Source organism: Falco biarmicus, chromosome 5 (genome assembly GCF_023638135.1).
Source record: "Falco biarmicus isolate bFalBia1 chromosome 5, bFalBia1.pri, whole genome shotgun sequence".
Lineage (NCBI taxonomy): Eukaryota > Metazoa > Chordata > Aves > Falconiformes > Falconidae > Falco > Falco biarmicus.
Window position 1 is genome coordinate 12,631,108 of NC_079292.1, and position 26,911 is coordinate 12,658,018.

A 26,911-nucleotide genomic window follows, 5' to 3' on the forward strand; every position below is an offset into this window, starting at 1 on the left:
CAGGGCAATATGGAAGTGTTTTTACTTCTGTTGTGCATACCAATATTGATTCTGGAAACAGACAGCTTGTTTGGTGAGAACTATTCCATTTCATGCCCTTTTCCAAAACTATTGACCTGTCTTTAGAAATATTCAGATGTGCTTTATGCCAACTATTTGCACCTGTTACATTCTTTATGCAAAATTGAGTCACTGACTGTAAAGCTCCTAAGGGACTTATGTTCTGCCTCAGAAAATCAGTTGGTGTTTATACATACTGAAATTTGATAGTATGTGCCATGTAAAAGGATCAACATGGCTGTCATCTGAACTGCAACTACCCATATATCCTTGGTTGACAAAAAACCTGCTATTTCTCAAGATAAAAGTGTCATTTCTTAACAGACTTTCATTGATAGCACTGTTTGGTAACCCAGCAGGACAGCTTAGTTTTGAGGAGCAATTTAAAATTTGCATTTGACATACTGAGTGTTCACAGGGCCACAGCAAGTAGCATCATATACTGGGGGAACTGGATCTAATTCAATGATATTATCTGATGACACTGGCCATTATCTGGCAGGCATTTGGAAACAAGGTATTAGGACTCAACAGAGAGTAAGAAAGTGGTTACCTAGTACTTTTTAACCATTTTCAATGTGATTTCCTTAAAGGAATAAGGGCTTTTTGCTCCTTGCTGGTGTTTGTAAACAGAGACAAAAAAGAATATAACCTCCACCTAAGGGAAGAATATGAAATACTATTGAAGAAGGAGAAGGGCAGCTAAAGCGTCATTCTATTTGCATAACCTTTCTATCCAGAATCATCTACGTAACTGCTTGAAGCTCATGCTGAAATGGAGGCAGAGTAGAACAGAGATGATAACAGAAACAGAGCAAGGACTTCAAGACTCCTGCAAGTTGTAGACCACCTGCAGACGTTGTGATGAGCTAATATGGAGGTGGCTTTGGAGGGAAAGAAATAACTTGAGCTGAAGCTGCTGAGCAGAGCATCAGGGCTCTGTGAATTCCCTGTAAGTCTCTTGAAACAAGTGGGGTAGGGCTGAGCATCCCTATGAGCTAGCAACATGTCTGTGTGACTGAAGGAATTCCTGGATATCATGGTGATGTAAGCACTGATGGTGAAATAGAGAGAAGGGCTAGCTGAAATGACAGTAGTGACCACAAACGGGCAATAGCTGAAACAAGTGTCATGGTTGTGGCTGTGAAACTGAGTAAAAGGTTTAGGTCAAAGAAGTACAGAATGTGCCTTTCACCACTGCTAATACAAATATATGATTAATTCAGCTTTGTTAATTCTTCCGAAGTTTATTTTACTTTCTTTTGTTTCTGTACAGGCTTGACCTTCTAAATGAGAAATATTGCTTATCAAGATACTCAGAGCTGCATGTCCCCAGGACTCGAGGTGAGGGTTCAGACTCAAAGCTTTTGCTAGTGCTAAGAGGAATCCCTCTGATTTAAGCCCAGTTCTTGTTGCCATCAGCAACAGGCTTGCTTTGAGTTTCAGTTCTCAGTAATCTGTGATGCAACAGGTCATTGACAATTAAGATTTTTTTTTTTCCTTATTTTGGATGACTATCCAGCAACAAGATCATTTCAACCTGTAAAAGGTTTTGTCTTTCAGCCAAAGAGTAAACTGACACATGAAGAGGTCCAAGTTTTTTGTAGAACAGCAAAGCTTTCCCCACGCCACTGAAGAGCTGGGTGGTGCTGGCTTTAACCTGTCTGTGCTGAGTACTGGTGGTTGGTCAGGCAATTCTGCAACCTAGAGTAGATCTGCATTTTCAGTGGCCTTCCTCAAAGGATGCTTGTTAGACATACAGAAAGGAATTTTTCAAACTATAGAAACGATGCTCCAAAGACACTCAAATTCAGACCAAAAGATCCAGTTCTGCTAAAATCTGACAAAATCAGCTCTGGCTTTTTGTCCTTAAGCAGCTTGCTTTCACAGGGTCCTTTGGACTGTTTCAGAAACGCAGCACAGATGAAACAGGCAGAATTTTAGTCGCTTCCAAACGTAGTTGATTCATTGTCTAATGGAGAGTAACAACACCAGCTCTTGTTAAGAGAAGACAGCTGAATTGACAGATGTCTGTAACAGTTGAATCAGTGTCTACATATCATGAAATAGATAAAATACTGTACAAGCCAGAAGATTAAAAGCCAGGAGATGACAAAGTATGAACAAACATCAAAGGCACTTGTCTAAACCTACAAGAACGCATATGCTGTATTCAGTTGTCAGTTCCTATTATTGGGATATTTACATGTCCTACAAGGAATCTGGACTACAGTGGAGGATTTCTGTCAGTGACATAGAGCATATCTATAAAATGAGTAGTCTGGCAAGGCAGCGTATGCTTATTACAGGGAACACAGGCTAAGCACTGCCCACCAGCACATTTGAGCTGGGCTTTGGGTTTGCATGCAGAGAGTTTTCATGCATGAGTCTGCTGCTGGCAGCATGGGGAGATTCCCTAACCTCTTTCCCTGTGTGCTTCTCCAGGATGGGAAGCCTTGTTATCTGCCCAGCCAGGCTCCTGTTGTGTGAATCTGGTCATACATACCGTGTCCAGGGTGTTCTGAGCTGATTTGTCAGTGCACTTAAACCTATCTGATCATACGTATGGTCATTCCCCTTCAAGGCAAGTCACACTTAAGTAGGAATTTGCACATCGTGATGATACATCAATGCCTTCGTTATTGCTGTCTCTATTGGTGCCTACCACTGCGCTGTTCATATGTGCTCTCCTGCATGATTCTCTTTTGGTTCAAAATTTAGCTGCAAAATGTTACAGGAACTGAAGAAAGGTATGAAGAGTCATCCCTCTCCTTTTTTCCTTTCATTAGTCCCCATCTATCACCTCCAGATGGAAATGCACCTGCTGTGCACAGCTTCTCCTTGTTCCTTGAGTTTTTCTCATCCCATTTGTCTCCCTATATACCTGCTCCTTTTGATGATGTTCTTAATTTTGTTGTTCTCTTAGCACCAACTAGTTAGTTTCTGTGTCACTTTTTTCACTGGGCTTTTCCTGCCAGTAGGATTCCTGGCAACATGTATGTCTGGCAAGCTACATCTGGAGCTCTGGTTGCTGGAGATCGTCAGGCTAAATGTTTTGATGAGTAATCGTCACAGATGAATGCCTGTATTCTGACAGTTGCCAAAAAGTTACACAACTACAGATCCCTTGGTCCTTTAAGGTTCCTCTGAGCTGATTCTCTGGTGTAAAGCATTTTGTAGTTCAGAATAACTAGCCAGAAAGGTTGTCAGTGCCTAGGTGTGCTGTAGGCATACTCTATATCCTGGGTAAAGGTTCAGAGATAGGATCAACTGAGAAGGCTGCAGCTATGATGGCCTTAGATTTAAGTTAACCCCTGGGTGCCAAAACTGCACCTGAGAGCTGCTGTCAGTCTGCAGAAAATAAATAAAAAAAATATTCATCCTAGGTCCCTGGTGTTCCAAGCTGGAAAACAGAAGTGTCTCTAGAAGTGCCAGAACTGGAGACCATAATGCCTTTATTTCCCTCTGCATTGACGACCACTTGATGGAAGGGAAAATCTGGGTTCTGAAGACTTTAGACCAATAAAGTGTCACAAAGCTCAGACAATGCTTTTAAGGTGACCTGGCACCTATTGGAAGTCATCATGCCACATCAGGGGTCTACGGTTAGTTCCTGCACAACACACAAGGAGAATTATCTTATAAAAACTGGATCCATAATAGTCAGCATGCTGAGTGGTGAGCAGCTTAAGTTTACACCTGGGAGTGCAGTGAGAGGAGATTAACTTGCCTCTGTCTCAAGGAGTCAGATGCTAGACTACAAGCCTCAGAAGGGCATAATTTCCCAGCTTTTGTTAGTGATCCTTGAGAAAACCTGTCACCTTCAGGTCCTGCAGGAGCTGGTGGCAGCCAAAGGAACATCTCATTTGCGCATCCCAGCAGTGCATAGGTGACCTGGGCATCCTTGCTGTAAGTGTTACTGGCAATTATGTGCCAAGGAAATTCAGGTGTCTTCAGGGTAATGTAAATTCAGGTTCTCAGAACAGAAGCAAATTACCTACTGGCATTGAGCCTAGGGCCTTTTGTGGATTGTGTCTTGAATCAACACTAAAACGTGCCTTAATTATGAGAGAGCGAACAGGCTAGTCGCTTTCTTCCCACTCTTGCTAGCCTTAATAAAAACAGCTACAAATATAATGAGAATGCTATGCATTTAGATATTGTTGTAGCTATCAAATGTGCAGCATTTTACCACTGTGCCTTCAGAAGGCCATGACAGAATCATTGAGAGTTGGAAGGGACCCATAAGGATCAAGTCCAACCCCTTGCTCCTCACAGGGGTACCTAAAACTAAACCATATGACTAGGAGCATGGTCCAGATGCCACCATGCATTTACTTTAAAAGACCTGGTGCCAGCCTGCTTGTCTATAAAATAAACTGCAGTGTGCATGTTGCCTACTCAAGTACTGTGCAAAATAACTGTGTATTGAAAACACTGTATCTAATTCTTAAGGTTAAGAAGAACACATTATATTTCCTATCAAAGCCAGGTTGCTATTTAGCTGTTCTAGTTTATTCACATTAAAAAAATCCCTTCCCTTTTTACAGTTACATGCAAGTTAATGGTACAATTTAATAGAGAAAATCATCTTCAAGATAGGATGGGCTAGTTGTACTATACAATTGAAATTTTAATTAAAAGTTCTACGGATGAAAGCAAGATAAAAATAACAACCTGTATCATATGGTGTCCCAGTGTCAGATAACATGAACTGAAAAAATCAAGGTCTGTAAGACGTAAAGATAACAAAGGTGCCTCTTTACCCCTCATCAGGAGATGAGGGAAAAGAAGGAGGGGGATGCAGCAGATGCACAAGACAATGAAAGCAAACAAGTGAACAGAGAACAGTTCCAGTTTAACTTAAGAGAGGGTCAAAAGTTAGCTTGGATGCAACTATGGAGATTCTCCATCATTAATAAACACCTATGGTTTGTCATTATATCTTGTGGCAACTTCATTTCAATAAACATACATTAAAAAAAAATTCTGTATTTAGTTTGTTCTCAAACAACCAAATTCAGAGGAAGCAACCTCATAACCAAGCAGTTCACACTCTCATTTCTCAAAACTTGGGTGCTCCAGCTGGTTTTAATTGGAGTGTCCAGCTCCCCCATACATTGTCTCAGGGTATTCAAAGGAAAACAGTTCAGGCTACATGGCACAATTTAAGAACGGGTGACCCAGAGGATAAGAACAGTGACCAAAGAGAGCCAAGGAAGTTTTCTGATAGGAGGAAAAAGTGGTGCAGAGCCCACCCTAACCCACAGGTCCTGAAGCAGCTTGTGACACTGACTTTCATGTCTAGCAGTGCAAGACCATCAACACCACATTTAGAGCCGTGACAGGAGATTGCCTGTTGCCATTGTCTAATAGCTAGTGCCTAGTCCCCTAGTAGACAAACCTGGATCTTGCTACGGGGTGTATCATGGCTGTGGTATTGGTCACCAGTGTCACTGCACTGAGAACCTGGCAGGAGCACAGCGATGAGGCTCACTCACAGCACAGCCCTGTGACTGCTGCCCTGCAGAGCAGCCAGGGTGAATCTGCACATCTCTCCCATAAAGAGTCTTGGAGATGTGACATTATAAATGGTTGAGATGAATAGATGTGTCTGTCCTGGATCTGTCAGGCTGTTTGCAAAAGCAAGACATTTATCAACACCAGAAGGCTCATTTGCTTTACTTTCACATTAAAACGTCCCTTTTAAACTTTTTAAATTTTCTCTCTGCTACCACTGGACTATTAACTACCGTTAAATACACCATTCTGCTATTGGAAAAGATGACAGACTACCTTAAGCTGGTATCTGGCATTTGAACATTACAATATGGTTAACAGATCTGTAGACCAAATTGTAACAGACTGTTTTGTCGGACCGTTGTGTACTAGTTTAATGGTGGTACAGGTATTGTGCAATAACCCCACAGAAAAGAACTGTCCCGTCACAAGTTAGGCCTATACATGGCTGGATAAAAGTTGTCATTCCCCTATTTCCATACATTAAATGCTTAGGGTAATGAGCTTTTATTAGGAACAATCCTGTTTCCACTGGACTGAAAAAGAAAGCTTTAAGCAATTTTAACTGCAGAGCTATCATCAGGGCAATCCATGACTGAATTCTGGATTCCCAAAGTCTTTTATGTAAAACAAACTATAAACAACTCATTATATTATGTTATCATTCTTTTTATTGGATATTAAAGTTGTCTACAAGTAAACTTCATTATCCTAATTGAAATGTAGGGAAACTGAGGAACACCAAGCATTTAAACAAGCTTAGGCTCCCTAATCAATGCTATGTTCACTAGTCCTACTGCCTACTTATTTAGCAGCAGAAAATATTTACTTGGCAAAAAAAATAATTTTTTTGTTGGGAAGAATCTTCCTGAGTCAGATCCTGAAGCCCAAATTGAGACCGTTTTGTGCTTTCTTTCTTGAGAAACAAATGACATTGCTTTCTGTTTCTTTATCTTTTCTTCCTGGTAACATTGGATTTGTTCACATGACTTTCAAGGGAAAAGAAGTCAGACAGGAGCTACCATTAAACGTCTTTTTATTGTAGTCTTTAATGTACATGCAGAATTAAAAAAAAAAAAAGGTGTCAGTTATATCTGTAAGCATATAACAACAATGTAAGTGTCCTGGATCAGCAATGTATTTGGATTAGGGACTAATAGCTGTAAGTGAACAGACATCTTTCAGGATATACAGTTTATATGGTAGATCAAGAAAGTTTTCCTCAGAGTGATTTTCCTCATAAAAAGATAAAATATTTCTTGTTTACAATCTCACTTGTTTCTCATACTGAAAAAATCTATAATAGTACACTCTTCATTATGTACATAGAAAAACATAAAACTATATCCATACCAGTGTCTGTTTTAAATGCAAACAATAGTAGTTAATAGCTTTGTAAATTTTTTGTGCACCCTCCCCAGCACCCACCCCCCCACCCACCCCCCCACCCCTTTAAAAATGCAGCATTTCTTAAAGTTTTCAATGCTTTGGCAGAAATTGAGCCGAAGGCACTCCTGTGTTAGGTAAAGCAATATGTGAAATATCAGCACTAAATAAAAAAGCTGTAGGTGTACCAGACAGCTCCATGCTCATCCCAAAGACCAAACCTTGCACACTCCGAGGTCAAGAACCGGCTTGCTGGAGATCCCAACTGGAGCAGGCTCAGGCCCCAGCTTGCTTTACAATTAAGCTGATTAGCCTCACAACTATTTTTACAAATGCTTCACGCAAACCTTATGAGGATACAGAGAGCATCTCTGAACACAGTATTATCACGAGGGCAAAAAGCTCCTGCAGATCACAGCATCAGAACATGTCGCAAAGGCTTTGCTTTCTTTGCACTTTGCGACATGGTAGATTCACACAACACCCTCTATTTAAGACTTCCCGGTGTTGCAGCTCAGCTAAAAATGAACAAACCAACCCACAAATGTGAAGTTTCTGAACCATCTCTTGTGATGGATTAGTTTAGAACCAGCAAAGCATCCTGAAAATAATCTGTGCATTAGTGGCATGCAGACTTCTGCTGATAGGGAAGTTTTGAAAGCTGATAGAAAAGTTTCTCAGGGGCAGCTCCTCCTTGGCCTCGTGTAGCTTGTGTTTGGCACACCTTCATTTTTCTTGAAACTCAGGGTCATCTCTGGCATACCTGTGATACGTATTTATATGAATACTTTGGAAAAAAATAAACCCCAGAAGCCTATGAGGTAAGCACCTAAATGCTTGCTAAGGGATGTATCATAAGTCACAGTCAGAAAAACATTTCCATAATGACCAGTTTTAGTTCTCAACTGCAGTTTGCTTCTGCAATTCTAGCAAAGGTTGAAAAACCAGTGGATGCAAACTTCCAAGATAGAATGAGACAGAAAGGCACTGACCGAAGCTTTTTATGCACGTGAAAAGCTCTCACATGTCATCGCCTCCAACCTGATAAAGTGTTAGATTTTTAGGACATACATTAGCTCAGTAATTTGTTTACTTTACTAATTTATTCATAATGCACCATATCTGACCATGACTGTAAATAGCTGCAGTCAACTGACAATCCAATTGAAAAAGAACATTCTGCTAAAACCTGCCAGCTGGTCACGTTCATTCTGCTGCAATAGCTCTGCGCTCTTTGGCCACAATAAAATGAATGGCTTTATAGTGTTGGAAAGCATTTTTGTCGTTCTTCAGTATCACTGTGGATTTATCTCACAAGGAATGAAGGGTGAGATCAAGCGGCATCCAACAACACTTCAGTCTCTGAACTGAACAGCCAGCAAAATGATATGCAGCTGGCATGGAAGAATGGCCATTTAAGGTTAGTTTGAAATGCAGACTGAAAAGGAAAAAGAAGTAAAAAAAACAAAAAAAAAACAACAAAGAAGCAAGTAGTCCAGTAAGAATAAACAGTAGGAAAAGAAACTGAGCAAGCATTTCTTTGTTTTGGGCCAGTATATCCACCACCGGTTGCTGTATGCTGCTTTGAGGAACACGAAACTGGCACCAAAACACTCCAAACAACACAAAACCCCCACCCCCTTCCTAGGCTGATGGCTCTCCTTGAAATGTCTCTCAAATCTCTTTCCGTACTGTGGCTCGGATGCTGCTGAACATTTTGCCTATGGCCTCAAACAGTGGGTCGCAGAACGTGTGGATGCAGATCGAATAGACGCGGCTAATGCACTGGATCTCGATCAGGTAGCTCCTTATGCACGGCACCACCGCCCAGATGTGCAGGAATGACAAAATGGCAAAGTAGATGCCCCAGATGAGAGCCATAGGAATGCCAAAGATTGCTGACAGTAAACGGTAAAACCAGTATTTCGTTACAGTGAAGGTGGTAAAACTGGCCTTCCAAATCCCATCAAAGCTGTGTGTTCCCTCTGGCTCAGCAATCACATCTTCAAAATCAATCTGTAGCAAAGAACACAAAGTCAGGTCAGTCAGATGTTTGCATCAAGGATGGACTCCAGAAACACCTTCCCTGGAGAGCAATGGTCCCCTGCAACAAAACACCGAAACATGTACTTCCTACGTCTTTTTTCATCTATACTATCTATACTATCTTTTTTTCAGTGACTACCAGGGAGCCTCAATGATTAGCTCAAAATTAGACAGATATCTAACTTCTAGATGGAGATGTCCAAAAACCTGAAGATAGTTTCCTATTCTCCTACAGGCCTAAGAGTGCCCTTAAAGTCTACCTAATAGGCAAGCCAAGTGAACAGAATCATCATGCTTTCATTGCCTGACATAACTGTTAACACATCTTTATGACTGGAATAAATGCAGTCAGTACTTTGACTTTTTACACCCCCCAGGCGTGTATCAATAAGATGGGTTTTATTCCCCCGATTTTTCCCCATCTTTCCTTGTATAGCATTGCTGAATTTTGACAGTCAATAAACACTGTTTAATTTAAATTTATTTAATTTAAAATTATTAAAATATTATTTAAATATATACTTTATATATAAATATATATACTTTCAAAGTATAAATATATACTTTGAAACAGGCATAGGTAGTTCTTAGTAGATGGAAAAATAAAATGCTGGATTTATGTCGGCATCAGGTGGAGCCCCTCCTTAGCCTGAAAGGGTGAGGGAGCTCTTTCATGTTGTTAAATGTTAAGGAGGCTCTTCACATTAGTACCGTTTTGTTTTAGCCTATCCTGTTTATGTGATAACACCCTCCTCATGAAAGACATGGCCAGGCTAACATATTAATATTTAGAGGAAACACAGTCTTCCACATTTTTCATAGTTTTGACTATTCATAAATCGTTCAGAAAGTCACCGAAGGAAGCAGAGCATTCCAACAGACATATTTTACAGCTCTCTGTTGAAATACTGAGCAATTCAGGAAGCTTAATTGTCATAATATTTCTATTAGAAAATTAACAGAATTGTGATGATGGTTCAGCTCCATGTCACACAAACATGTGTTTGATATAACCCACAATACAGGATATTTAATTTAGTTAGCACAACGAATTGTATAGGTACTGCATTCAACAGGAAAGAGACCATCACAAAGCTATTCCTCTGCAAGGAACTAAATGACTGTTTAAATTAGATGAAAGAAAAAAAGAAACTGCATTTCTGGGGCTGGATCCCCAAGACAGATGATAATGCTGCAGTAAGGGAAGATACAGAGGAGCAGGGTAAGTATGATATGGGCCACTGGCCACAGAAACTCGGGCAACAGTACCTTAGCATGCTGGAGGGAGGTGCTTATACGTGCACTCAGTGTCAGAATTGCTTACACTGTAGGAAAAGGCTCACAATAATTTCTTTTAATCTAAAATATATATAATAATTAGAAAGAACTCCTCCCTCTCCTGTTGAATCTTCAGTCACCTTCAAACGGAAGTTACCAACAAAGGGAAAAATACTATAAAACAAAAAAGATAATTCCAAAGCAAAACTGCACAGTCTAGGTGCAATTTGCTTGAAGGGCTTGAAAGTCCTTGGGTGGAAACTTCTGAATCATCTATGATATCAGATATCTTGAATGCCTAACATCAAGCTGGCTTAATTCAACGTATTACTGGGCAAAAACATCACTCTCTGCCAGTGCTTCTCTCTAGACATCATGTAATGCAAACTAGAAACCTTTTCTTTACCAGCTACTCTGAACTAGGCTCTAGTGATCTGAAAGTGATCTATGATTCATTGGGATGGGAATTCATCATCATCATCATCCCCATCACACCTAAAGTTAGCGTTTGGGTTGAAATTCTGCCTCCACAGAAACCAGTGACAGACTTCGTGCAGGCAACACACCTCAGTGCTCCACACCTGTCCATACACGTTTGCAGAGCCAAAAGTCTGCCTGGACTTTCTGAAACTCAACAGCATGATTTCAAATAATAGCTACAAAAAGAGAAAATGAAAAGAGGGTGTGACTCATGGGTTTCTTTGCAATAGCTCTACAGGTATCCAGTAACCTCTGCCTCTGTAGGTCATGTGCATGAATTTTTGGTACAAAGCTTAGAAACAGTCTCCGTGAAATCAGTGTCTCAATACAGCATAGAAAGTACACTACAGTCACTGCTCAGTGAAGACATGAAACTGGAAATTATTTGGACACTGTATTTCAGTGGGTGCAAGACTGAAGCTCTGGTGGAAATAACTAATTCTGGGGAAGGCATCACAGGCACCAATATGCTCTCAGCTTTGGTTGTGGGCTTATTAAATAGAAAAGGTTATATCTGGGGACTAAACAATTGGCAAAAAATAGCTTTATGAAGTACACTGGCCATAAAATAATTACATGAATTGGTCATTAAAAGTTAGTGGCAGTCTGGTAAGACAGAGCAAGGAACTTTCCTGGATATATTGTTATCTTTTTACCAAATGAAACAATAAGATGTCCTATCCATCATTGCATTTTAGGACTGCATCATGAAAGAGAGAAGTAAAGGATGTACATGTATACAGGGAGAAGTCAATAACATCTGCTGATGACGGCATCCAATTATCTTATTCTATTATCTGTTCCTGGCCCCTCACCCCAAAGATGTTTTCAAGATCTGTATACTGTTCACTGAAATCGATTTCATTCAACTGAGTACATGTTGGAAAAACATATGCCAGCGTTTATGGAGCAAGTATATTTCCTTTTTGGAATACACAAGCAAGCGTACTTATAGTACCTGTTTCTGCAGCTACTCAAAAGCAAACTTTCCATTATAGTCCATATCCCATGTTAGCTCATTGTCAAAGCAAATGGGTGTTCTTGACTTACCATCAACGTTTGCCTTGAAATCAGATAGTAAGACTATGCAGATGATGGAAAAACCCAAGATGATTACAGCAAGAAAAGGTTGCTTCTCAAAACATGAAGACTGCATCATGGTTAAGCATAGCCCTCTCATTCTAAAACTTCTGGGAATTTATTGCATGCTTCCCACCAGTTGATGTTGTGTTGTGATCCTTGGCAGGCCCACCTTGTGCACACAGCCATCACACAGCACTTCAGCGTGTCGAGGGCTATTCAGGGTCAAGCCTGAAGTCTTCTCATTTAGTTCAGTTGTGGTAGAGTCTATCTTGTGTTTTTTCAACTGGCTGATAAGGGAAATATTACATCTCAGCAGGAAAGCAAGTCTGTCTTGAGCTCCATCAGCCTTTTCATGGTTATATCTTTAATTTAGCTAAGTGGGACCTATTTTTATCAGCAAAGCATATTTTTGGCATGTAAAAAGAAACCATAGGCTAATGTGAACTTCCTAGAACTTTAAGTAACGAATGGCCTGTAATTTGATTCCTTTCAAAATAATTCATTATAATGAATGTTTTACTGAAAAATGGAAGCCAGTAAACTCATCGGTTTTCAAATCAAATAGTAAAGTCTCTGTATTGGCGATTCTCAGTACTAATGTTTTTAGCCTGGAGTGCACTCCAAGATGTCCACGGAGTTAATCCTGGGGAGCAGACAGAAGAATCATGCCACGTTACATTTCCAGATGGACAGCCCCATTCTCATTCCAGGAGATGATGCTAATATTAGAACATTTATGATATAACTTTGGCCAAGATTTCCCAGCTCAAGCCATACACAGTTGTCCTAAAAGTACTCAGGAATCAACGTGCCTGTGAGATGATAACAGCCACCAACAATTGTCAAGAGGTTACTTTCTTGGAACAACTTCAACAGCTCTTGGAATGTTTCTACCGATGCACGGAAGCTGAATAGATGGCCCTGTAGGAATCATAGCTGATGTCTCAAAACCGTATCTTTCCCATTTCGTTATCCCTCATGTGACATGTCCAAATTGTTCCAGTTTGAATAAGGGAGATAACCTGAATACAAGATTAAAATGAAGCTGTTATGTCCCTGAAAGCCATAATAATGTTCTGAAATTATGTACATGTCAAGAGAGTCCAGCTACAACTGGAACACAAACCTCTGCAATGCTGTCCAAACCCAGAATTACCCACAGTAGTGTACAGTCTAAAGAAAGGCAAGGATGTGAGGTAAACTGAGTTCTTCCACTTCTCAGCTGCTATCAGATCACATACAGGTCCACTGACTGGGAAATGCTCTATTTATTTCACTGTTCAGGCAGTACAGATAAGTCCTTACGCTGCAGGAACTGAGATATCACCCAGATTCTTCCTGCACCAAACCACTCCCATGAAAGATCCTGTTTTTAACTCATAGGGGTCAGTTCTCCACAGGCAGCAAGAGGAATAGGTGACTGGATGCATTTTGCTGGATGCATTTTGCCTTGCCCTGCATTACGTTTACTTCACTTGGATTACTCACTCCTCAGTCTCTCCTATTACTCTCCTCTGGTTTTTAGTTCAGCAGCACTCGGTGATGGTGAGTGTCATCAGGCTGATAATGGGAGTCCAACTGAACTAAGTAAAGTAAAAATAGGACCAACAGTAGAAAGAGAAGTGGCCAGAAATATGAACCGAGGAAGAAAGACACTCTAATTTCTGGAAATTAATCTAACTGGCTTGCAAGGTTAAGATGCTTTTCTTAGGGTATTGTTCTTGAGGCCACTTTTGCCAAAGCATCATGTGCACGTAGGTCTGTGAAGAACTCTGTTTTACCTACATAAAGGCATGCTTAGGTTAGGCACAGGTCTTGTTCAGTAGACTGCAAGTTCAGCATGCAGCTTGCTCCTGCAGAGCTGTCAGGGTGTGCTGTGGAATCGCATTGAGTTATTTGCCAAGCTAATGAAAATGCAGGCACGTTCACTTGTGACAAGGAGAGAAGCAGAGGAAATTTGTTTTGACCCTCTAAAGGATGCTAATAACTTGCTACAGCCTTCTGTTTCAGCCAAAGCTATTAAACACTATCAACTCCTGTCCCATGCCTACAATACACTTCCTGACTTCAGCTGTTCTTTGTTTCCTACTATTCAGTTTGGTAAAGCCAGTTTTTACATTGCTTGAAGCTTTTGTCTGATTCTGCTATGAGAATTACCGCAGCTTCTTTTGCTCTGCATATGTTTATTAAACTTTTACCAGGAAATTAAGGAACCTGCTTTGATTCTAAAAGAGATTTATTTACAAGAAAGGGAAATGGTATGGGGAATTTATCTTCTTTTTCCAAGGTCTGTTTAAAGAAAAAAGCAATTAATTAAAAAAGCTTAGCAGTGTCAAGTTAACTGTGTTTTTTTTTCTGAAAGAAAACCCAGCTGACTCAAGAATACATGCTTTATATATGAAAACAGTTGACCTGTTGACCTTGCCACTTTAGTCCCTATGTATCAAAACCTGGCAGGCTGGAAAGGTATCTTCAATTCCAATCTCAAATTGCCTACTTACCAGTTATGCTTCTCCTCAAAAGGTTGTTCTCTGGGGTATGTAATATCCATTACACAGAAAAATCTACTGTGCTGGGTCTATCAGAAAAAAAATTAAGGCCATCAGCATTTTATGGGGGTTTTGACCTAATCTACATCTCTGTAACTGTAACTATAATTATTTAAATCTTCCTGTGTGGTAGCTGTGTGCTGCTACTGTGCTTCGCAGCATGCAGTTAGCATAGACAGGCACCACCGCTACTCCACTGAGGAGGAACCCAAACAGCTGCTGAGGATGCCTACATTTTTGAGTGCCATCAATATCTTTTGGAGTCAGTGAAAGGATGCAGAGAGATCCTTACTGGATCTCTCTTGACTGATCACTAATACCTCCAATCAGGCAAACCGTTTAAATACGCACACAACCTGAAAAATGTGAACTGTCCCACTGATGTCAATATGCTTACATGCCCTGCCAGACCGGAGCTATAGTCAATTCTGAATGTGTATTTATACAAGAAAGAGTCACAAGCTAGTTTTCTTCGCATTTTTAGCAAAGAGTATGGAAACTGTCTTTACTGCTTACCCTGTGCTGTGTTTAAACAGTTTTTTCCTTGATACCAAGAGAGTAAGCATAATATTGCTTCACCATATTACATTGTGCCCGACAAGACTCGAAACACACACATAACAAAGCAGATGCAATCTCTTTTTTACGCTGCAATAAATGCAATTCAACGTCCTTTAAAGAAATACTCTATAGAAGAAAATGTGGAAAACAGCACAAAATGACAAGCCATTCTATGGTGTGAGTCACATATGGGAGGCGACGTTCCGGAAAGGTGCAGCACTACCAACTCTGCAGAACGCTGTGCTGTGTGTTTTTAAAAATAAGAGAACCATAAGCACCTGAGATCATTATTAGGTTTTGTACTTCCACATACTATTTGGAACTTTAAAATTTCCAGTTACAGTGCTTGGAGAACAAAGGCATCACAGCAGCAGGGGAAAAAAAATAGTTAAGCAATAAGCTCACAACCATTCTGTTAAATCAGTGATATCAGCTAAACACCTAAACGTTTTATTAATTCTTGGAAATACCATGTTGCCACATCTGCTGATGTTCGTCTTCCTGACCACTACCACAGTTTATCAGAAAATGATGAAAAGGCATATAAGGTCATTTCTACTGAATCCAAGGAAAGAGCATGGGAGATGTTGGGACTCAGAGGCATAATGTTGCTCTTCTCGCTTCCTCCACCTCCCAAGACACCAGGAGACTCGTTCACCCTCTTAAGAGCATTCTGTAATCTCCACCCGGCAAATGTTCACCTGCAGTTATGTAGAGAAGCTGGTACTTTGTTCCTGAAAACACCGAGCTTCATGATGCCTAGATGTTCTACTTCCTCACTAATTGTTGTTTTCCACAGCAAACATTAAGTGCTGATAGGTGTGTAGTAAAAGCAAAATTCATTCTATTCCAAAGTATTTATATGAGCCTCAGACTATAGCATAGGTGACTACAAAACATGAACATCCAGCAGTGTTCAGAGATGGGATAAGTTCCATCGGAAGACAAGAAATCACCTTGACTATTGGTATGGTGGCCAGCATCTAACAAGGGAACCCCAAGAGTCACTCCAGGCTGGGATGCAGCAAGATTAGGCTCTGCCTGTTAACCCTGAACTCTGTCTTCAGAGCACACTGCTCTTCTGGGGACTTGCCAGACCAGCGGGCACATCACTCACCCCTTTGCACAAAAAAAGTGATGCTATGAACACAGATGGCTAGAACCATCGTTTTTGTGTAAGGCTGGTTAAGTACAGAAAAGCAGCAAGTAATTCCAAAGTGAATGAAACCCTAAACAAGTAAGCAGAACAGTTCCACCCCAGTTGCTCATTCAAACTGACCAATGAATTGGCCTCATGTTCCCTGCCTCCCTGTGCCTGCTTTCTATAATACGGCAAGAAAAGTGTTCTCTTGGCAGGTCTCTTAATGGAAATCGTGAATCTTTCCTGAGTACTGCAGAGTATGCCAGAAAAGCAAACAATACTTTAACAAACAAGGATATTCATGTTGGAAAGTAGAGTTTAAGGACTACACTCTTGTAGCCAGAGAAGAAAACCGGTCTGGTCAGGACTGATACCTACTGCACACATAACAAATGTTCAAATGCATTATGAAAAATGATAAGTAATGTCATGACATAGAAAAAGGTTATGACTGCAGATCACCATGTTGCAAACTGAAAATCCCTGAAAATAGCTAAAAAATAATTTGCTACTAATTACTGAGAGAACAACTTCCTGCTCCCTGCCCATGCTGAATTACTGATTACATACCAGAAAAGTCCTGGTGATGGGCTTTGTTTTATCAAATGGGCAGGCTCATCAAAATCTGCAGGAGCACTCGTGAGAAAAATGTGAGTGATGCACCAACGGGTCGGCACTGTAGCAACCAGCCACTCTTCAGAGATCTCTTCCTGCAGCACTTGCCTGTCCTGTCTCATTATAGTCCTGCAGAATGAGAGACCAGCAGCTTCAAGGAGACACCTGCACTCCTACAAAACACAGCAAAACTTCCTATGCAGGTGGGGTACCATGTCAGCCAGTTCCTTGGAAAATATGTTGATGTTGTGAGAGTAAGCAGTCAGAAAATAAAGTAGCTATTTTCCTCATTGGAAACTGGGCTGCTGGGAGGTTATTGCCATTTTCCTAAAGAGAATCTCTTCAGAAGCTTTCTCTGTTTTATTATTTGGTTCATGTTCCACAGCTCCTTGTTTGATACAGTTATTTTAGCAAAGAACTCTGGTATGTTCGTGTATATGTACATCCACATGTGTCTGTCCACCTGTATGTTTGAAGAGGTATATTCATCAACATGAACACTGGGATGAAGTTTTGACTACACTAAAGATAATGGGAATTTTTTTATTGATTCCAGTGGGGTCTGGAGTTAACCAGAATCCAGAAACATCAATAAAAGTAGAGATGTTCTGTAAACAGATTTGTATTTTATACATATAATATAAATATATCCATATTATATTATTATATTGCCCTCAGTGCAGGTTTACAGACCTGCTATGAAGGCAATAAACCGCTATTAAGTATAACTTTTTAGAACTTACTCTAGCTTCATCCCTCCTAAATTTTGGCACTAATGGCAAATGGAAATATAGTGATTTTGGACTCTTCAGTAGTGCATGGACAGAGACAGGCATCTTTGGAGGGAGCCTTAGATCTGGAAAATGCGTTTTTCTCTATCGTTTGCAAAGGGAGTAAGGAAAGGAGACGCTTAACTAGGTATACTACCCACAAACACATTCCTATTAACTGCTGCCATTCTTTTTGGCAAATCTGTGTAACTTGTTCTCACCTCTTCCCTCGTCTCGACCTGAACATGCTTACTGCTGACAGTGAGTGTGCAGTGATGCCCGGCTGTCTCTTCTTTCCTTTAAAGAAACTTTGCTAATGCATTTCTCCTGTTAGAAAGTTTTCTTTCTTATGGAAGGTCTGAAGTTACTGATCCTTACATACGACGTAACTATTTCTTTAGCATTTCACAAAAATCAAGATATCATTAGTCTACAGTTCCAGTCTTGTCACAAACTGCACTAGAACAGACATACATGAACTTGGACTTCATAAAACAACAGAAGACTTTACGGCTCAGGTCTACAGGCGATATTAATTTGATCTTGAGGGAAAACCGATTTTTTTTTTTTTGGTAGCATTTGCTTGAATTCTGAGAAGGGATTTCAAAGTTGACAGCGGAAGTGTTGCAATCTGTTTATGAGACTCCCTTAGGCTTTTTTTGAACTTCAAATCTAAATACAGCACAGCAGGGGTTTGGACAGGGAATGTGATGCTATCACCTTTGGCTGTGACAGCATCTTCTCACTTCGTACGTACAAAGCTGAATTTATCAGTTCCCCTTTACTTGAAAATAAAGTACATGAGCCAGATAAATAGAAGACTACTGACAAACCCGATCCTTGTACAGCCCCACTAAACATCTATAGCACAGCTCCTTGGCTATCTTGAATAAAATTGGGTCGACGTTTCATCAATTAAAATCTCCTTAGAGTGGGGATAGTGGTACCAAAATTATTTGTCCTTCTGAATGCTAATCTGATGACATAATTTGACAAGAATGATATTGCAGAAAATTCAAAGTTTGTTTTGAAACTATCAAAAGACGTTTTCATAAGAAATCTGCCAGAAAAGGGACTAACAGAGTTAAACCTGCTTCCCCAATAAATCAAATTAAATTAAATGGCAAAGCTTCTCTTTCATCTTCAAAATAATATCCTTTTTAGGTCAAGATGTTTTTTATTGCCATCATTTTTCTGAAAAGAGAGATGGTAGTTCTGGATAAAAACACTCAAAAAAAATCATTGCTGATGTAGATTTCATTCTGCTGTCTGTTTATTACAAAGGTATTAGAGATGTGGGAAATACAAACTTATCTTAGTTTAGAACTATATCTCTCTCCAGTTTTCCAGAGATCACAAATTTTATGGGATCACACACGTTCATTTGTACTTTCTTCTCTCTGCTGCCTAAAATATAACAAAGATCAAATTCTCACTGGGAACCTTATGGGCAGACCACCCTACTATACACATTTATTCATCTTCCCCCCTGGAGAGTTTTGGATTTCAGGGGGTTTTTGTTGTTTGTTTTAGCCATCCAGAGTCTCCGCAACAGAAGACAGTATTTCTCTCCATACAGTGTGCTAAAAATTGTAAAATTATTCAAATTGTTCTTAAAATTTTCTAGCACATAATCTGAATTATGTTGAATTTATCAGAAACTAGAAGTATCTGTCTCCTCTGGATCTGAGATAGTGTTCAATAAATTCTAACAAAAGGAACATCCATGCTGAATGGTTGGCTCTGTCCCCATGACCATCAAATGAACATTTTCCTATGGAGTTATGAGTCATGTTCATCATGCTAAGCAAGAAGGCAGTGCATAAGGCTTTAATAATACTATGAGCTTAAACACAAACACATTTTTCTGAGAAAGAAGCTTTCATTAGAATAGATGCCATTATTATCTGTAATCTTATGAACATTCAGAAATTCCATGCCTGGGAACTCTATCGTGCAAGAAAACTGTTTTTCAGAACTCTTAAAACCTCGCTCAGACGTATGAACTGGCACTCATGATGACTCTAGTTTTCAATCTTTCACTCCTAGACTAGCCTTGGAAGCAATATTTGAAACAGGATTGTGTTGTGTGGGTAGCCAAAGTCAAATATTTGAATATTCTTGCATTTTAAATCTAAACCCCACAGCCGGATGACACAAAGCTTCAGAATCATTTCATTTAAACAGAGTTATGTAAAAGTGTCATGTCTAAACTATATGTACTGTCAACGAGGGAAACATTTGAGAGCCTTTTGAGAGCACCACTCATCCCAGTCAGACCAAAACTCTGGGATGTGAACCTGCCTCAGAGGCATCTAACTTCCATCCCTACCAACAGCGAGAGCCCAGATGACAAGCTGGGATTAAAACATACATTTTATATTTATATTGATGTGTTCAAGCCTACGTACGTATCTGTTTTCTCAGGACTTTTAATTGCTGAAAACAAAGAAAAGGGGTCTGCATGAAATTTCACTTAATTCCTTGTTTCGGAAAAAGTGCCTGACTTGAGCTCTGCTTTTGCCTCATTTTACCATGTTGAAGAGCAGAACTCTGTTCCCCCCCGGCTGGACACTTGCTGTCCCATCAGTGATGGTCCTCAGTGCCTTAGCCCACCCCCTGAGAAGAACAGGGGACAAGTCCTGCTCTCCTTCCAGAGGTTCTGAGGTGTGGAGATGCGAGGTGCTCTGCCTAGTCATCTCTGTGCATCTTACACCCCGCTCAGCGCAACAGCAAGGGACTGTAATGGCGAAGGACTAAACAAAATGGCAAACTGCTTTTTAAAAAAGCTCTCTTTTTATTAGGAAGCAGCAGAAATTGTAAATGGCTTTAAAATGGCTGAGTAATACTTTCCTCCCTAACGCCTGCATAAGGCTGTTATGGTATTTGTCAACATCTGACTAAAAATTCCAGACTTTTCCTTGCAGTACACTGGATTACCCTTAACTGCATTAGCCTTAAGTGGAAGGCACAAACACGTAACTGTTTAAAACTTGGTACAAAAGTTCTGCATCCTTACATCTGTAGCCAAGTACTGGATTTTTTTTCCAGAGAGAAAAGGACTCCTATGCAACAAACAGCAGATAGACACCACTTGTTTAAAACAAAATCCTAATGTTGTTCTGGATGGTAGACCGGGCACAGGCACACCACCACAGGAAAAAACTGTAATCTGGCGGCACATTTGGTCCTCACTGGTCCCAGAGGAGGTGACTTTGCAGGGCTGGCTGCAAGGACCATCCTCATCCTGAGCAAGCTGAGAAGCACAAGCTGCAGAGCTGGCTCCCTCCTCTGCTTCTCCAAATGCAGTAAACTGCGCACATGTGACCACAGATACTTTGAGAAACCGAGCTCCGAAGAGTTGGAAGGCTGTAATTGAGCCATACTGTGGAAAACACAAATAGTGCGTTGGGAAGCAGGAAGGACAAAGGCTGAACTTCAGGCACCTTCAAGCAGGTCCTGGGTCATCAGGGAATGAATGAGAGAAAAAACCCAACCATCAGCTTTCTATCCTGTTTGTAGCATCTTGTCACACGTAAATAAAACCTGTGGGACACAAGTCCAAGTGTAGCATTTTCCAGTGAAGGACATACGAAATAGATACAACGGTAAGGCCAACCAGCTGTATAACCACCAGCTTCTCCCTCCTCGCCTCCCGCATGACTGGCCAGCTTCACAAGCCAGTGCCTCAAGGAACGGGACCACCATTGCACGTTCTCCTCCCACCAAGGTGACGCATGAGGGCAGTCATACGAGGAAGAAACTCCTTCCTTTCCGCTCCCTGCTGAAGGAATTGGAACAGGAAGGAAATTCTGGTGATTTTACTAGATCGTGCTTCCTCCAGCACAGAGCTGCCAACTCCGCTGCCTGCAGCCCTCAGGTTCTCCAGGCCTCATTGCCAGCCCTCTTGGAACAGAAATCCAGTCATTCCCACTTTTCTGGAAACCTCCTAGCACTTAGCTTCCACTTGGTAGCTAACTTGAAGATAAAGTGTAAGCAAAGTCGAGGTCACCAATAACTTTGCTTTAAAGCTGCTCCATGCATCTAGTTTTATTTATAAAAGGATCTCGACCAGGTCTCTCCCTCTTGCCTGCACCCCTACCCTACTGCTGCCTGCACTCCCTGCTGCAGAGGCAGCTGTGCAGATGCCTTGTGCTGCACACCAAGGGAATGCGTCTCCTGCTCCTCACAAGCAAGGGTTATTTTTAAAATGTGCTATGGGAAGTATTTGAATGCAGACAACACTGAGGCCTTTTAGAGAGCTGCTTACAGAGCAGATTCCTAGTTCTCTGTCTAATCATTACTATTTCATGGCTGACTGATTTGTCCCCAGTTTCCATGCTATTGTGCCTCATAGTCAAGTGGCAAGAAATGCATTAAACGTTTGGTAAAAAGCAGAAGGTTCTGAATTTAGAAAAATGCAAGGATCTAAACAAAATTGAGCTAGGCCTGAACCGTATTTCTGGCTTTACAACACTCCTGAACATTGTTTTTTCTCTGATTTTCAGTACCTGAGACTGAGGACTCCTGTTTTTACACCTTGCCTGGATGGTTTACAGCTGAAGTAAGAAAGGCAGATGCATGACAGAAGGGGACTACAGACTGATGGCTAAGGCAGGAACTGAACCTGTGTATCTACAACCCAATTCAAACCTGTCCCCTAGGTACTGGGTCTGAACCTTATTGCTACATCTAATAGGCTGAACCTGAAAACAGTGTCCAAATAAACCCAAATTGTGGCAAAATTCCTCTCTCTACTTTCCAGGCTGAACCTATCCATGAAATACTTATAAAAACCAAAGTGATTATTATTTATGCTTTTAACAAAACAGGAAAATGTTGCTTTACAATGCCCACATTTTTTACAAATACTGCTGGGTTTATGACACAAAACACACTCCATCTGGTTAACACCAAATTCATTTTGGTACATTCCTGTGTCTTGATGTGACTACGTGCACTACCAGCAGCCCACTTCCTGACCCAGAGGCGGTACCGGTATTCTGCCTGTTTGCGGGTTTTCAATGAATGTGTTGGCCCGCAACTATTTCAAAACAACAAACTGAAAAAAATTGTTTTTTCCATTACTATAATTCTTACTTCTTAGCTTTCTTTTAGATGATTGAGTGTAAAAAAGCTTTCTTAATCATTGCTCCTGTGGGGGGCGGAGAAGGCAGGATGGGCTTTGTATGCTTGTTACTTTTAAGTCTGTTAGGAGTTTTTTCCGTCAGTGGTATCCCTCTTTTCCCAGCAGGATCTTTCTTTCCCTAGTTAGGTTTGTGGACACCCAGATTCTGATTTGCTTGGGGGCTGTGACTCATCCTCAGAAGGTCTGGTTGCTTTGGGGACTTCTTCTGTTGATGTACGCAATAAGCCATGATGCAGACTCATTCTTCAGCTCTTGCATTCCCTGTCTACCCAGCTGCTCCCCCGTGGGTAGAAGAAAAAAGAATTGCTCTCTCCTTTTTTTAAAAATCAATCATTTTAATGGACATTTTGTACCATTGGGTACACAGATGATTTTTTTCTAAGGAAATAAAAACTATGCCTTTTCTTTTCTTTCTAGATGGCAAAGCTGACAATGGCTCCTTAAAGATGTAGCCTGTTCTGAGGGATAAATGTTAGCATTGGTCCAGCATGATGGCTAGCCATATTTCCATTTTGTGTTGCAGTCAGTGGAATCTGAGGTAACTCAGGACCTTACTATATTTTCTGCACAGAGCATGAATCATTTTACTGACATATATTCAGGAACCAGAGTCCAACCTTCTGATTCTCTGGAAACAATGCAATATTTTTTTTTAATTTTTTTTTTTTCAAAAACAGGTCTTCCTGACCAACAAACGTGGTGAACTGCACACACTCTCACTGCTGGGCACTAAATAAGCCAGCTAGTGGCTCAGTCACCCACTGCAACTCCCGTTTTCACCTAGGTTCTGACAAACCCAGATGACAGCCTCCTCAGTTTTCACAAGCATAGTATAAAATTTGTCTGCCGAAAGAAAAATCAGCAGTATGATTTTTCTGACCGAAGTGACTACAAGATAAAATCTCCATCGACCCCTTTTTGTCGAAAACAGTCAGACTCCGATTTAAAAACCCAAACAAAACACCTAGAAAAGGGCCCTGTAAGATTTTGCTTAGCTTGTTTCATCGTTTCTTGAGGGAAGGAAAAATGCCAAGGAAAACAAAACAAAACAACTACACACATCCAGAGGACCACCAGGACCTCTGATCTTGCCCCCACTTGGTTCAGGGAGGGTTCCCTGCCCCGCAGGCCGTGCCGAGCTGCGCGCCCCGGTGCCGCCTCCCTGCCCTGCCCCTCCACGCGTGCCCGAGGGAAGGAAAATCCCTCTGCCGGTGCTACATCAGGTCACGCAGCCTTTTTACTCCGCTCCCCCGGTCCCGGGCGGGATGCAGAGCGGACCCGCCGGCACACACAGCTGCAGGGGCCCGGCGCCGGCCCTTGCCCCGGAGGGACGCAGCGCCCGGCGCCCGGCGGGGAGAGCGCAGGCAGCCCGCTCCGGGGGGCAGCGCGCTCGGGGGACAGCCCGCTCCGGGGGGCAGCCCGCTCGGGGGACAGCCCGCTGCGGGGGGCAGCCGGCTCCGGGGGGCAGCCCGCTCGGGGGACAGCCCGCTCGGGGGACAGCCCGCTCGGGGGACAGCCCCCCGCGCTGCGGCGCGACCTGCCCCGGCCAGCAGCGCCCGCGGGTGCCGCGGCCCGCCGCCCGCCTCTCCTCTGCACGCTCTCCCTTTTCTTAACCAAAACCAAAAGATAGATAAATTAGGGCACACACACACACACACACACACACACACACACCAGCCCTCTCCCTCCTTCAGCAGGTGGAGGCAAGCGGTTCACGGGCTGCTGTCGCCCTCGCACTGCCCGCGCACTCCGCCTCGGCAGCTCGGGCGGCTGTCGGGAACCGGCATCGCCCCTCGCCCCGTCCCGCCTCGGCCCCCTCACCTTGACCACGTCGTCGTTGAGGTGCTTGGGGTCTCGGTTGACCAGGTCGATCTCTTTGGTGTGCACGTCGCGCACCGCCTTTTCGCTCAGCTCATCTGCCATCATCTTGTTGTTGGGCTTGTAGATGTTGCCCTGCTCCCTGACGGGCGCCGTGTACAGAAAGCCCTGCGGAGAGGGAGAGGGAGAGCGGGCGGGAGGGGAGAGCCGAGCCGAGGAGGGCAGGGCAGGGCAGGGCAGGGCAGGGCGGGGGGCGGGCGGGGGGCGGCGGCCCCGGGGCCCACGGGGTGCGCGGAGCGGCGGGAGCCCCGCTGCGGGCCGGCGCTGGCTCCGGCTGTGTCACGGCGGCCGCGGGGCGCACAGCACACCCCGCGGTGCCCGGCCCGGCACTGCCTCCCGCTCCCGCCGCCAGGCGGCCCGGCCCCGCTCCCCGCGGCGGTGCCCCAGGGCGGAGCGCCGCCGCCCCTAAGCGGGGAGGGCGCAGCCGCGGCCCCACGGGCAGCTCCCGGGGTCCCCCCGCAGCGCCGTCCCGCAGCGCCGTCCCGCAGCGCCGTCCCGCAGCGCCGTCCCGCAGCGCCGTCCCGCAGCGCCGTCCCGCAGCGCCCTCCCCGCGCGGACCGGAGCACGGCGCGCTCCCCGCGTCCTCTCCACCCCGGCGCCCTCCCCGTGCCGTCCCCACTGCGCTGATCTCACCGTGCCGCCGTCCCCGCACGGCCGTCACCGTGCCCCCGTCACGCGTGCCCTCGCCGTAGCGCCCTCCCCGTACGGCCGCCACCACGGCGCTCTCACCGCGGGCCCGGCTCGGTCGCAGGGGAAGAGACCCCCGGGACCCCTGCCCCGCTGTCCCCCGCCCGCAGGTGCCCGGTTGTCCGCCTTCCCCGCCGGACGCCGGCTCCGCCGCCGACCTGCCCCTGCGCCCCGCTCCCCTGCTGGCCGGGGGGCTCGGGGGGGCGCCGAGCCGCTGCAGGTACTGGGCGGCGGACGGGCGGCGGGGCAGCCGGCGGGGCGCTCGAAGAGTCCCGGCTCCGTCCCCGCGGCGAGCCCTACCTCCGAGTCTACGTATTTGGTACCGGACATGCTGCCGCGGCTGGCTGGCGGCTCCGCCGCGCCTCTCCCTGCGCTATAACTTGCGGCACCGGAGGCAGGAGGATCCCGCTCTGCGGAGCGGCCGGCCAGGGGGAGGTAGCTGCGCGGCAGACGGCTGGCGGCCGGCCAGGGGCTGCTCCCTGCCCTTGGCTGCGGCGGGCGGCAAGCCGCGGCGGGGCCCGGCGTATCGCAAGGCGGCGGGGAGCCGTCGGGGGTGGGAGGGGAAAGCAGCCCCCTCCGGTAACCTGGGAGCTGGCGGAGCCGGTGCCGGATGCTTGGGCCATGCCGCGCGGGGACAGCGACACGGCAACAAGGGTCCCCCCCGCGACCCCCGGCAGCAGGTCCGCGCCGCTGGGCTGCGGGGGGCGAGGGGGCGAGGCGGGGGGGGGGGGGGGGGGGGCGAGCAAGGAAGCAATGAGGAGATGGAAAACTTTAGTTGCGTTTCCACAACTCCCAGAGCAAGCGAGGCGTTTGTAGGGCTCCCTCCGCCCCCCCGGCACTGACAATGGTTCACACATAGTCATCGCAGCCCCAGGAACAATTGTGGAAAGTTGGACATCCTTGGGGTGAAGAAAAAGATTTTCTCAACTGGTTCATTTCGAAACTATACAAATATTTCACAGCTCTGCACTTCAGCTGTGCCATATTTTTCCCGGGAGGAGACTGACCCGTGCATGCCTGCCATGCGTGTTAACCACAGGGATTTAATGTAAAGAGGAATGGTGGGACACTGACGTTTTGCAATGCTCTGTTCTCAGGGTCCTTCAGAGGCTCAGGGGCATATGTCGGTGTAAAAGCATGAGGATTCATCACTGTATTCAAGATGGTTTGGGTCAGGGTTGCAATGACACTATACATCTATAAACTATCAATTATATTTTGCCCAGGGGGGGCCTTTTTTTTTTTTTATTTTTATTTTATTTTTATTTATTACGCCTTTTTTTTTTATTTTGGTGCTTGCAACCATCAGTTTTCTTTTAGAAAATCAGACTACGATGAAAGATTTGTAACAGTGACCTTATTGTCATGCCATTTAGCACAGAATTGCAGCAACAGAAGTAGAAAATTCTTAACCACTGTATATGTGGCTTTGGTGATTCAGTAGAGAAATGACCTCGAAAAAAACGCTGGCTAAGATGGATGTAGGCTCACAGATGTAAATAACTTCACCTGTTGAAAATGCAGTCCATACGGGCATGTATTACTGATACAGTCATCAGTTAGCAGTGAACTTTCTTTAAGAGTTTATATTGCTCATAAACTTTAGAACAAATACTTTGGATGGATGTTTTCCAACTTTCCAGGTTAGCTGTAATTTTTAAAATTAACTTTTTTATTGATGCAATATTAATTAAGGCCATCATTAAAA

At 43.6% G+C, this 26,911-nt stretch overlaps 1 protein-coding gene across 1 annotated transcript; it reads right to left on the reverse strand.

The window, feature by feature from the left end:
* Window positions 1-6,599: 6,599 nt before the first annotated feature.
* Window positions 6,600-25,657, reverse strand: CAV1 (caveolin 1). Its single transcript, XM_056341237.1, has 3 exons — window positions 25,504-25,657; window positions 24,460-24,624; window positions 6,600-8,982 (listed from the first exon to the last, which is right to left on the reverse strand). Exons 1-3 carry the CDS (start codon window positions 25,531-25,533, stop codon window positions 8,641-8,643), a joined length of 537 nt encoding a protein of 178 aa, XP_056197212.1. The 5' UTR covers window positions 25,534-25,657; the 3' UTR covers window positions 6,600-8,640.
* Window positions 25,658-26,911: the final 1,254 nt, after the last annotated feature.

Coding starts and splice junctions, on each gene's coding strand:
- CAV1 (XM_056341237.1), bottom strand. CDS start 25,533: ATGTCCGGTACCAAATACGTAGACTCGGAG. Junction 24,625..25,503: donor CCAAATACGTAGACTCGGAG/GTAGGGCTCGCC, acceptor CCCTCTCCGCAG/GGCTTTCTGTACACGGCGCC. Junction 8,983..24,459: donor TCAACGACGACGTGGTCAAG/GTGAGGGGGCCG, acceptor TCTTTGCTACAG/ATTGATTTTGAAGATGTGAT.